This window comes from Corvus brachyrhynchos, unplaced genomic scaffold (assembly GCF_000691975.1).
Source record: "Corvus brachyrhynchos isolate BGI_N302 unplaced genomic scaffold, ASM69197v1 scaffold115, whole genome shotgun sequence".
In the NCBI taxonomy this organism is placed as follows: Eukaryota; Metazoa; Chordata; class Aves; order Passeriformes; family Corvidae; genus Corvus; species Corvus brachyrhynchos.
In genome coordinates this window covers 13143241-13156189 of record NW_008239553.1, presented here as the reverse complement: position 1 = coordinate 13156189, position 12949 = coordinate 13143241, and the positions used below count along the sequence as shown (strand labels likewise).

Genomic DNA, 12949 nt, shown 5'->3' with positions numbered 1-12949 from the left:
TGCTGAGGTAATTCTATCCTGCACTGTGTTCCTTTTGAAGTAAAAAGGGTATATACAATACAGGCTACAGGGAAGTCTGGTGTCTGTACTGCTCTTTTAGTGAGTCCTATAGATGATCTGGCTCCTAGTACGGGCATAGTTTAAAGGTAGGAGTGCGTGGTTTTCCTTGTACAAGGTACTCTGAGGGGAAACAATAAGTAGCTAGCACACTCCTACCCTGCACTTCCCAAATGGATACCCATGGTGGGGAGAGAGCATGTGCTTCACAAGATCCTGCCAAATGCAGCAGGAGGTGTTCCCTTCAGTGAGGCTTTGCTGGCTAACACAGAGGATGTGTGGAGGCAGAAACCTCCTGCCTCCACAGGAACCAATTTTGTGATTCCCTTTGCCTGCCACAGTGTTTCTTCCATCCCAGTGAAGGAAGGAGGTGCACTCTACTAGTTCTGTTAATTAGGTTAGGGGATGCAGTCCACTCCTTGGGTCAGGGTGGGCCATGGGGCAACTCCTGCTGGGGTGCTGGGAACCTACAAATTCATTTCATGCAACATGAGCATGTCCATGAGAGACTCCCAGGCTCATAGCATTCTCTAGGGACCCCCCACAGATGTGGCAGGCAGGAAAAGCTGTGGGTAAAGGGAAGAATTAGAATTTGTATTTTTTTGTATTTTCTACATCGGCAAGCCTTGCAGTTGGGACAGTCTAAGCACCTGCTGTGATCTCAGCAGCCCTGCCCGTCCACAGGGGTTTGATGCCTGATGGGGTAAAGTTTTGCAGACTATTATCACTTTAAATGTGAACACTTTTTCCCTTCTTTGGACACAGGATCTCGATAATCTGATTCAGGATATGGACAGTGATGAAAACAAGGTAAGTAAAAGCACAGTAGTAAGAGCTAAACAGCCCAGTTTTGGCCTGCAGCTTGCAGGCTCTTTTCCACTGTCTTCTCTCTCATCCTCATGCAAATAAGGTTTTTGAAGGCTACTTCCTAGATTGTAGAAATCACAGTGAATCCTTCAAGGCCATGGTGTTTGTGACTGTAAAGCTGTGACATGCAAGTACCAGTTGGGACTATCCCTATTAGTTCCTTGAGAGTCCTCAGAGTGAGGGCTGGGCATTTGTTAGAATGGGAGGAAAGGTATTTCAGTGACGCACACTGGTGGGTCTGTTGGTTTTGTTTTTCAACTTTTTGCATAGGTTTACATTAAGTTTCTAGTAATGGCAGACAGCTAATGAAGACCACTTCAGCTTATTGTTTCAGGATTATGTTATTTCGGTGCTGATTGAGAGTTAAATGATAAAACTTCTCCACTTCTGATAGACTTTTTCTCTTAGAGGAAATGAAGCCTAAACTACTTTATTTCTTTGTTGGCTTTCATACCAGCCAGCCAAGCCACTGGAGAGTTACACATAAATATATGAACTGTAGATGCCTGTTTATAGATGTGGCTGTGACTCAGCATTTGGAGATTATTGTAGATCCTGAGTGGCATAGCTGGGAGTAAAATCTAAAGATTTGTGTCGGTCCTTTGTTTGCTCCGAATAACAAACTCACTGTTGTAGGTAGATTGGAAAATGGGCTTTTAATTCTGCTTTTCTGTAAGATCTGTCACTGAAAGATGGGAATTGTTCTAGAACCAGCAGTGGAAGAAAATGACAGATTCAGACTCTTTGCTATAAGGATATGGTAATTAATGCACAAGATAGGACTCCTGATACTAATTTCATGGTCATACAGTAAAGGAGTTTCTACAAGACACAAACTTAATAAAATACACCTGTTTTATCTACCTTTTTCACTGGGATCTGCTTCATGCTACGTTCTGTTTGGTAGTATGGTGCTACTGCCTCGTATGACACGCTTCTGAACTGGGTATTTCCCGTGTGAGTCCTTGCTTAAGCTTGCTTAGGTTTGCTACAGCTTTCTGACCAAGTTCTGACTGCCTCTCATGCTTCAGATCCAGGCATACATGATGTGCAACAAGCTGCGTTCTGCGTACCTGGTGTCGGTGCGGCAGGAGAAGGCCCGGGCCGTGCAGCTGGTCCAGCACGTGCAGCAGCTGGCCGAGAGCAGCGGCGATGACGTCGTCAAGGCCATCTGTGCCCAGTGGCTCTCAGTGCACCAGCCCAAGGTGAGAAATCGGCTTCCCCAGGGCACTAGGAAGTAATATGGAATTGAAATTGGCCAGCATACCGAAGGAGAAGGCCTCACGACCGCTCAAAGGCGTCCGGTTTAGCACTCTCTTCATAAAATGGAACTCTGTTGACTGATGTTGGTGGCAAATGGATGCTGCTAATGTGCCTCTGGTGAAAGGAAGGGAACTAAATTACAAGTGCCAGTCCTGTATTTTGACAGTCACTACCTCAGGGTGTTTTTTGGCTCTCTTTTTGATGGGGGGAGGGGACAGTTTCAAACTGAACAAGCAAGAATTTAGATGTATGGAAGAGAGCACTTCTGTTTCTGACTTTAGTTTTTGGGTTTTGTTGGTTTTTAATTTTTGGGGGGTTGATATTTTTTGAAAAGCACTGAACTTAATAATATGTATTTTATTTTTAATCCAGAAAACATATATAGAGAGGACAGAAAATTTTTATCAACTCGATGTAGCCTAGAGTATAAAATTTTTGTGATGTTTCCTGTAAAATTTTCAAGATTGGAGTGTTCTTCTGTTGCAAAGACTAAAACAGATTTTTTTTAAGCCTCTATACAAACCATTGCTACTTCTTTTTTATCCCCCCCCTCACCACTAGTACGTGTACCCAGCTTTTTTAGTTTGTTTGAAAAGGTAGGAACTGATTCTTCATGGCAGGTTTACCAGTCACACTGTGTGATGTGTGCCATAGATGTGGCACTTGGGCTAGTGCCAACTAGATGAAAGAAGTTATAAAGGGCATATCCTGTAAGGGGAGTGCAAAGGGAAAATAAGCCTTCAAAATAGTTGAAAAATCACGTGCCTCTTTCTTTACTATGGTAATACCCGATAAATTGTTGCAATGTAGCTTTATGACTGAATAATTGACAGTAAACTTCCACAGTTTTTCATCAGGTATAGCAAAGACAGAGCAAGCTGTAGCGAAATTGAACAGGTGCTGTGTATCCCTGTCACACAGGGATGTATTTATTTATTACCAGGATAACCTGTCCCTGTCAAGTACAATAGAACACCAAACTGGACATACCCTGTATTGATGGGTTTTGCTCTGGAAGTGCTAGGTTAATCAGTTTTATGAAAAGAAGCAGCAATCTTTGTGTAATGTCTGTGTTCAGGGATGCTGAAAAAAGTAGCTGCTTCTCTGCAACTAGTATTGGGACATGAGAAATGGGCAGAAATGTAGTAGACAGTAGTAGGACCTTCAAAAAATAACAAACCATGGCATTCCACAGGAGTTTGTGTTTGCTGTTTACATGTACTTCAGCACAAGAAGTAGGAAAACTAATTCACTTTCTCATTAAAAAGCTGTTTACATCCAAAAAACAACAGGTTTTCTGAAGTGTAATGTAATTGTAAATAGTTTTAGTACATAAAGTAATTGAGACTGTCAAGTAAGAGTTTTGCACTATCCCCAAGCTCACTATAATGAAAGAACAGACTTCCATGGTGTCAGAAAGGATTTGGTCCATCTTCTTCAGGTTTTCAAGAGCTGACACAAACACCTCTCTTCAGAGGTGCTGTGCTCTGCTCTGCTCACTAGAGCAATTAGAAATGACCACATGTAGCTTTCAGAATCCCCTGACCACAGATTTGCATTATCTCATTAGTGAGCAGTACTTTAACGAAAGCTTTTGTTTCCTTGGCCAGACTGACCTAGCTTTCCATCAGCTTACAGCCATCAGGCTAATCCTAAAATGTGACACTACCTATAGCTTCAGTCATTTCTAAATCTCTGATTATGGGGAGAAGATTTTACTGTTTGTGGGTATCCAGATCTGCATTGCTGTAACACCTCCTGTTCTGCTCGAGTTCTTTCAGCTACGGAGAGCACTGAGAGTGGAGTTTGCCATGCAGACCTATCAGTTCCATACCTGCCTTTCTTCCTGACCTCTTTGCACTGTACCTGATGCACTTTATATAGTGTTTGTTGTAATTTGATGCTCTTAACCTGGAATCTTTCTTGTACCAGCAGAACTGGAATTTTGACCCTGATTAATTACCTTGTGTCATAAATAGTGCAATTATCAAGGGGCTTTGAATTTCTGAGCAGCAAAAAGGGATTGAATACTGCCAGTTTAAAAGAATTTTTCTGTTACTGACCAAGGTTTGTTTACAATTAAAAAAATTAATATTATGACTGTTCGTGTATTTTCTGTTTAGTTTTTATATCAGCAGAGCTAGGGGTCTCTTTCTAGATCTTAATTTTGCTTTTGGCTATGCTTAGCAGAGTAATTAGAAGGGGGATAATTTTTCTATCATGCAAAATATTTCTGTTACTGAGTGTCCTCAATATTTAGATCAACTAGAACATCTCATCTTTAGAAGTCCCCCCAGCAGCTAGGTAGCCTAGGTAGTTCAGCCTCATGCGTGTACTCAGTAATCCTCTCTAGGGAGCTTTGCAAGTTAATCTAACTCTCCCTTACAAGCCTCCCTTTGAGACAGCTAAATGAGCTTTAGTTTCCTCATTTTTTACAGATCAGCTGAGAGGTATAAATTACTTGCTCAAGGTCAAAGAGAATCGGTGTATGTCTGTGGAAATGTTTATTTAATATGTCTTATGTTAAATCTAAAATCAGACTTCTTTGAGAAGAGCATCGACCTGCAAGGGCAAAAATATTTCACACCAGAGAGACTTTTCTGCTTTCTTAAAAAATGGTTTCTCTTGCTCCTGAAGCCGCTTGGAAGATCAGAGAATGACAGAGAAAGCAAGACAAGCCTCCAGTGCTAGGTACCATTCAACTGCTACATTATAGTTGTGGATTTAGCTTCATAATTGGGAAGCATGAAGAGGGAGGGGAAAAAAAAAAGGTAGCGTGACAGGGAGAAACACAAAGGGACTTTTTAGAATGTTACCCAGATGGAGTTCTCTACATTAGTGAGGCTGGTGCAGATAACAGCAACACTAAGTAAACTGATTCAACATTTCTGAAAGAAGATACAGTCTTCTGTTGTAAAAGGAAAATGGCTTTATTTAGTATTGCTCAGAGGTAGCACAGGACTGATCTGTATAGACAGCATCCAGACAGGAAGAATTAAAATTAGCATTTGTTTTCCAAAACTGGCAGTTGGTCACAGTGGCAGGCTCATATTCAAGTCCATAAACTTCCAGCCTTTTTTTCATAAGCAGAAGATAATCCTATGACCTGTGGCACTTGGTTTCTGACTGCTTAACTCTTTCAGAAATAATCTCTGATTAGGGAATCACACTCTAGCAATTTGCACTCAAGTAGCACTGGAGTTCCAGGGGAGCAGTCCCATTGCTACGTGGCCTGAGCTAGCTGCTTTGTGGAAGTGCAAGTTGTGTGGTCCTGCACGGGCAGGCTGGCAGCCTTGGTAACCTGTAACTGCTGGGCAGACAAATCCAAGGATTTCTGTGCAAGCCTCTCACCTTCCTGTCCTGAAGCCAGCTTGATCATATAGTCCTGCCTCCTGTTTCAGCTATTTAGCTCTAGGGAGTTTGGGGTCATTTAAAGCTAAAGTCTCAGCTGAAGTTGTTTAATATTTTTTAACATGGCTGAGATGTTCTTTACTCATTCTGCTCTATTTTCTAGGTTCTAAAGTCATTTAAAGTGCAGCTGGGGGGTTTACTGTGACAACTTTTACACCATCTTTGTTCAATGCTTCACAGGAGATATGTTGATTTTTTTAATAACTTGCCTGTGCACAATTGCAGCACTCCTGCAGCTTTTAACCTCCTAGTCACCTGCACCAAAAACCTGGGTTCTCAGAAGATTTGCCAACCCTCAGTTAACTTACTGCAAGCAGTGGGCATTTAGGTCCAAGATACCTCAGTGGCTAGGGTCCAGCTTCTTACAGAGCATGCAGATAAAGTGATTCCACGTAAAAACTTCACCTAATGCTTGGCACAAAAAGGCCAGGACCTGTTTCTGTGTGCTTGAGAGCATTTGTATTGCATTACTTGCCAGAAAATCTAATATCCTAAAGTATTTTCACTCTGCCAGTTCAAAGGGCAGGAACTGACAGTAACCTCATAGATTGTAATTTTAGAGTCCCACCTTTTTACTATTGCTGTTAGGAAAGAAACCAACCAAACTTTATTTAAAGTAATTCCTTGTTACTTCATAATCTAAACCTAAGACTGCAACCTCCTTTTCTATTCTAAAGCCAGAGAACCATAGCCTTGAGCTGCTGTGTGAGATACCAAGCAGGTTGCTCCCTGCATCAGTGCTCTAATTCTCCAGCTAGGAAGAGGAACTGATTGCTTACAAATCTCAATCCTTAAGTGTAATATTCCAGAAATTCAAATTAGGTTGTGCCCACAGAGCCATCCTTAGGGCAGCTGAAGTATCAGCATTCTACTCTTGAGCTCCCTCAGCAGTGCTGTTCCCCAGAGAAGCCCAGCCAGGTACACTCTTGGTGCTGCTCAGTCCCACTGGATGCCAAGGAGCTCACAGCTCACGCTCCAGAGCTTCTTTGCCGTCTCATCATCCCGACCACGTGGAGATACGTATGCTGGCTGGCAATCACTGTAAGAGAAACATTCTTTTTATTCTTTCAATTCAAAGATCTCCATCTACATTAGCACACTGAAATGTCTGTGTTAAGATCAGGGAGTTGCTCTCTATCAGCTTAATTCAAGACCAGTTGAAGAATGGTGGGAGGCTATCCAGAAAATGAGCAAGGGTTGGTGCTAAGCCACCATAAGAAAGACTTCTTTCCAACTAGCTGGGGAAGAATCTCTCCCAATGGCACCAAGAACTGGCAAGCAAGTCTAGCTCTATCAGCTGTCTCAACTCCTAAAGAAACCTCTCATTAATACCACTAAAAAGGGATATAAATTCTAACCAAGCTTCTTCAGAGGCACATTTTCTAACAAACTACAAGAAAGTCACTCAAACAGCCCTTCATTCTAAACTACTTATCCCACTCTATGCCCAAGAATAACACTGTAATAATCATGTATAGTTACGCCCTTTTCCATTATCCTCTGAACTGTGGCTCCTTTCTTCTCAGCTCCTGCAATCAGAAAGAACTCTGTCTGGAAAAGAGGTCCTGTGTTGTCAACTGTAATGCTAGATGCTGCAGTAACGTGGGAGTTTAAGAGCACAGAGGAAATGGCATCTTGTAAGGCTTCCATTCAGCTCAGTGTTTTTAGATGGAGTCTTTGATATTCCTAAAATGACTGATAGACTCCCACTTGTCTCACTGTGGCATAAAAATTCTTTTCTTAATGTCTACACTTGGGCTTTATAGTCTGTGGCCTGGAAAGTGAGGATTCTAGGCTAGTCCAATGTAAATTGTGAATTAATGTTGAAGCTTCTTGTTTCCCACCATGTCCAAAAGTCCCTTTTTTAAAACGAGTTTAAATTCCACCAGTTTTCTGTACTCCAGCACATTAATACTACATTTTTATCCTGAGACAGACAGTCATCCAAGGAAGACTTAGATGTGTATTTATATATTCAAGTCTGATTAAGATGGTGCAAACTCCCAAATGAAGATCAGGCAATGTCATTACAGAGACTAATCTGGTCACAAATCACAAGCAGAAAGCTCTGCAAAGACACAAAGACTCCAACAGCATCCATGTGAGGGGAAAAAAAAAGACAAATTTTCATATTCATTCCCAAAAAAAAGGTATTGTTAAAATGCTCTACATGCAATGGGAAGCTGACAGACATATCTGCATGAATCTGTTCAAATGGCAGTCTTCAAATCTAGAATGATGATGACTTGGAACTGCTCTGGGCTGTGGTTTTGGTGATGGGAAAAGGCAGGACTACGTAGGGTCCATGGAGTAAGTCAAAAAAGTCAAGAAATTATCAAGGTTTTATAATGGGAGCTACACAAGACCATTTCCATGACAGCATGACAAGCATCCCAACAAGAGTCCCTCCCAGCTGGTGGGTCTATCATACTGGAGGATAGTTATTTGGTCACATGCCAGACCTGAAAATCTCACCTCCTGTCTCTGCAGCTCCATCAGCTCTCCCAGCTCCCTGAGAGCACAGGCCCCTTCTGCTCCAGTGGGGTAAAACTACAACGAGAACTGAAGTTGTCTTCCCAGGATTGACTCAAGTGATCTTATTAACTGAACAGTTCTACTGAAAAGTGATTTTCCCAAGTGTTAGGCAGGTCAGCATTAGAGCTCTAAGCATGTGACAGCCATTCCTGCACTTTGAGTACCCTAATATTTCTAGAACTAAAGGACCTGCTATTGTATGAAGTGTTGCACAGGTCAAGTGTTTCTTCTAACACGACTGCAACAGACCTGGAAGGGTCTCTAGTATTTGTCACCCTCAGTCTTACCAGACAGCCTCTTACCTGGTCCCTTCTTAATGAAGAATGGCAGTAAGTCCCATATTCCCCAGCCAACAAGGTTGCCTTCCACAGCATATCACTTCATCAGCTTTCACCCACCTGAAATACTGTCCTGTCACAGAGTCCAGCTCCTCGGCTACTGCACAGTAGATACTGGTCTGAGCTCCTTCACAAGGTGTCTTCAAGAAGAAGCAGAATATCTTCCACAGCCAAGTCATTACAAATGAGTGCCGGACCAGTTCAGAATAGACAGAACCAGGATGGAGAGCATTTGCTGTCACTTTAGTGCCTATGGCAAAATAAAGTAGTCCAGGACAAATCTGCATGAATCAAAGTGTCTTTTAAAAAAGGGTAATATACTCCTCAATTCTACCTGTAGATATTCTATAACTTAAAGGAGGAGTCCAGACTTGGATACAGAGAGCAAGTGAAGTCCTCTGTAGTTACTGCATGCTGGATGTGATGGATACACATGACCTCTTAGCCAAATCAGCAGTAGTTTGGTACAGGCTCCAAAGAAGGTAAAGGTCTGAGCCATAACTGGGCCAAAACTCCTCTAGGAAACCCACAGAGGCCAGTGAGTATCAGTGCACATGAACTTGAAACACCCATCAGGCAGTGAACACAAGTAGCACATGGCTTTTCCAATACTCTTTTATCCAGGAACAAGTAAGGTTGTGGAGGCAATGAGTCTCATGTGTACCTTTCCCATTGCGTGCAATTTGACTACAAGCTAACCACTCCATTCCATAAATATTACAGCCTAAGTGAGCCTTCTCTGAGCTCTCCCTGCTAGGCAATATGACTGCATGGTGACAATTTTCCCTTGAGCTGGCTCACCTCTCAAGGTTACTCCTCAAGGCAGAGACCTTTTACCAACAGACCTTTGGATAAGCCCAACTGGAACTCAGCTCAAACTGCAACTGGACTGCACAGCAGGTAACTCTCCCCTTGAGCAGGGATGCCTCTCAAGGCTTGAGATTTCTTACCTGAGACTAAGAGAGCCTTCCTTAACCAAGGCAGAGAGACCCTTTGCTTGCAACAAATCCTTGGTAAGTGACTGCTGAATTAATCCTCAGGAAACATTACTAGTCCATATAGCTATTCAATAATGATTATTATAAATTTTGTATAGATAATTCCATTGCACATAAATCATCCAAGTCTGAGACTAAAACTGGACCTAGCTGCACCTAGGTTCCCTAAGGAGTTTAAAAAGCAAGGAGCTCCATGCTGAGCCTCATGATTCAACAGGAGGGTCTTCCTTACACATAGTGTTTCCAGTCCTGTGTGAATCAATCTAACTCGATTCTAAATCAGCTTTCCTTTGTATGTGTCTTCCACGTAATAGAGTGAACCTTGCCATCGAACTTTGTTAAGTTATGCTTTTATGACATCACATTAAAAACACTTTTGCTAACACCTTTGATGGTGATTCTTGAAGCAGTTTAAACCACTCATCCGTGGCACTGGAGCATCCCCTGCTCCCTTCCAAACACTGCAGTCATTATGTGCCTTCTGCAAAACGAAGTGCTAGAGGGCCTGAGTATTAAACAGCAGCAGTTTCCATCAGGCTTTTGAGAAAACCTGCTTCTTTTGACTTACTCTAATAGTAATTTCCTAGGAAAGACACTGCTTAGTATTTATTTACTAAAACACTTGTTTTAGTAAATATATACTACTTAAGTTTATGAAAAGGACAGAATGACATGACTGTGACAGATGTTGTGACTTACAAAGTACTGTCTAGTCTTATGCTTGTTTTACAGGCCACCAACCTTTAAGGCAGCTGAGTGTGCATTAGCTTGTCTATTGGAGACTGCAGCTGTAGCTCTGTTTTCAGCTTCCACCCACATATCACAACTGTCTGTGTGGATGCAGCTAGTTTTTGACAAGCACCAAAGAAAAATGAGATACATTCAGCTGTGCCAAGCTACTAAACTCCTCTACCCTACTGTTGTAAAGACAACCAGTGTTGTACGTCTCCTGGTTCCACAGACTGCAGATAACTTCTTCCTGCAAAGAGTCCTCAGTGACACTTGCCTCATACTGTTCAATTTCTACATAGACAATTTGCAGCCCTTTCTTCAATCCACTCTCCCATCCATGGTGCTCAAAAAGCCAAGCAGATAAGCATTCTGCTTGCCTCTGGAACTTGCCTTGCAGCCGCCTGGCCAGCTCCCGGGTGAAGAGCACGTTCGCCAGCTTGCTGTGACAGTAGGCAAGGCCACAATTGTAGCTCTTCTCGCCATGGAGGTCATGGAAGCGGATTCGGCCTCCGTGATGAGCCAGTGAGGACACATTCACGATGCGGGCTGGGGCAGACTGCTTCAGACGCTCCAGCAAGAGGAAAGTCAAGAGAAAATGACCTAGGGGGGAGACAAAAGGTCATCCTTCTAGGAAGGGTTCCCCTGCTTGCTTTTATGTGGTATCTTACTGCTGCCCTCATTTCAAGTCCAGGAAAAAGAAAATTTTTGTTAATTTCCCCTGAATTAACAGCTACACTTTTTTGGGGCCTTCAAGTTCTGCTCCTCATCTTCAAAAAGCTAGAGCTGTCATACATATCAAAATGTCCCACATAATATATACAGATACTTAAGCTGGATCCACAATAAGCAAGTACACTGCATTGCATCTCCAGAACTCTGACTCAGGCCCTCCATCCTTCCCGAAAAAGGCAGAATGAGGAAGAGAAAATCTGAAAGAAGGATTTTCCTTTGGCATTTTGCAACAGATATTGATGTTAGAAGATGATCTTTAAGGGCAATTCCAACGCAAACCATTCTACCAGTCTATGATTCCATATTGAGTGCAAACATGATTCCACTGGCCTTACCAAGATGATTTACTCCCAGATGCATCTCAAAGCCATCAGCAGTCTTGGAGTAAGGGCATAACATTACCCCAGCATTATTAATGAGAATATGGAGTTCCTTCTCCTCTGCAAGAAACAACAGCCATCCTTAAAACAAGGAAACAGAAAATGCAGACAAGAAGGTGGCACAAGTCATCCCTTGCTATCTGACTTGCAGCCACATCACCTTAATAAAATGGATACCACAAACTAGCTCATGGCCTCTGACCAGCCCCTGCTGAGAACCACAGTACCCAACAGGTACGGAGATGAGCAGGGCAGGGATTTGGCAATGGTTAGAAGAGCAGAGAGCAGTCCTTGGTAAAATATTCTCACTACAAAGGAGAATCTAGAGACTGTACCTGCTAGAAAATTCTCAGCAAACTCCCGGATGGACTTCGTATCAGCCAAGTCCAGTTTTTTCACAATGACTTGCTGGTTCCCTGTCTCAGCTCGGATTTCACTGGCTGCAGCTTCTCCCTTTGCTATGTCTCTGGAGGCAATAATTACCCTTGCACCTGCAAGGAGGGCGGGGGGAACAACAGGAACAGAAACTGAGATCACTGGAGCACACTGGATGATCAAGGCTATGACAAGCAGGCTGGCCATGCACAGCAATTACAAACAACATATTGTTTCTTTAGGGAACTAGCATGAGTGAGGGGAGTGGCTGGAAGGACAAAGCCTTTCCCACTCCATTGTGAGCGACAATCCAGCTGAAAGATGCTTTCAGACCAGGCAAACACACATCTTAAGTGCCTCTGTCCAGGTTCTCCTAAGTCAGGAGTGCATACAACAACACTGGTATGATAGGGTTATATCTGCCTCTGTAATGGGAATGTCAACCAGGAGCACATAAAGGTGATGGATTCCAGCCAGAGTAATTTCTAAATGGATTGTGAACAGGTAGTTTAATCTTCTTACCGGTTACCCAAATAACATTGACATCAAATTAGCTTGAAACATGAATAACTAAAGCACACCGTGGTGGACCTATGGCATTTCCTAGCTTCATACAAGTAGAATAGAGGAACTTCCCCAGTCCTCTTGAATCAGTTGCAGTGCAAAGCATTTTATGTCCCCAAGGCACATTTTTGGAGTCCAAGCAATGAAAACAGTTGAGGAACTGGGAACTTGCACCTCAGTGGTTACAGCCTCTGAAGGAACAGTACTTGGGCTCATCTGCAGTAACTCTGGGATCCAGTTTACTTCAATGTAAGCGTACAACACGCCTTCCTTAGGTCCAGAAAAGGGACTACTGGCACAAGGCACAGCCACCCCGGCTGCTGACGAAGACTGTACTTGCCTCTTTGCGCGAGGTCTCTGGCAGTCTCCTTCCCGATGCCTGTGTTGGCTCCTGTGATTATCACCACCTTCCCCTCCAGCCTTGCTGTTGACTTACACCGTCCTCCAGCGACATACCTCCTGCAAGAGGGGAGGTACCAGTCACCTCTGCCTCCTTAGGGGGCTCGGGCCGGGGCTGAGCACCCCGAACCTGGGGGTTCGCATCAACACTCGGGCTCACCGCTGCGCCCTGGGCCCCGGGGAGTCACGGGCGTCCTCACATGAAGCGGCTGGTCAGACCGTGTCGTGACCGGGACGCCGCGAACGCACCCCCGAATCCCCCGCGCTTTCCGGAGCGCGGCCCCGCCCCCGGGCCCCG

At 43.5% G+C, this 12949-nt stretch overlaps 2 protein-coding genes across 10 annotated transcripts in view; one reads left to right on the top strand and one right to left on the bottom strand.

Annotated features, from left to right (window-relative positions):
- The window catches only part of ZFYVE26 (zinc finger FYVE-type containing 26), a 49670-nt gene extending 45382 nt beyond the window's left edge, over positions 1 to 4288 (top strand). For 7 of the 9 annotated variants that reach the window (XM_017742108.1, XM_017742113.1, XM_017742112.1 and 4 more), the window contains 2 exons: positions 814 to 867; positions 1956 to 4288. In XM_017742108.1, coding sequence (XP_017597597.1) covers positions 814 to 838 — 25 coding nt within the window. In that variant the 3' untranslated portion in view covers positions 839 to 867; positions 1956 to 4288. The remainder of the gene's footprint in view (positions 1 to 813; positions 868 to 1955) is intronic. The other 2 variants (XM_008639535.2, XM_017742115.1) reach the window with 1 other exon arrangement.
- Positions 4289 to 5093: 805 nt separating this feature from the next.
- LOC103620982 (retinol dehydrogenase 12) overlaps positions 5094 to 12949 on the bottom strand; it is a 12630-nt gene continuing 4774 nt past the window's right edge. The window contains exons 2-7 of the mRNA XM_008639728.2: positions 12593 to 12745; positions 11649 to 11804; positions 11269 to 11373; positions 10592 to 10801; positions 8532 to 8721; positions 5094 to 6637 (exon numbers count right to left, since the gene is read on the bottom strand). Of these exons, the coding sequence (XP_008637950.1) occupies positions 6535 to 6637; positions 8532 to 8721; positions 10592 to 10801; positions 11269 to 11373; positions 11649 to 11804; positions 12593 to 12745 (917 nt within the window). The 3' untranslated portion in view covers positions 5094 to 6534. The remainder of the gene's footprint in view (positions 6638 to 8531; positions 8722 to 10591; positions 10802 to 11268; positions 11374 to 11648; positions 11805 to 12592; positions 12746 to 12949) is intronic.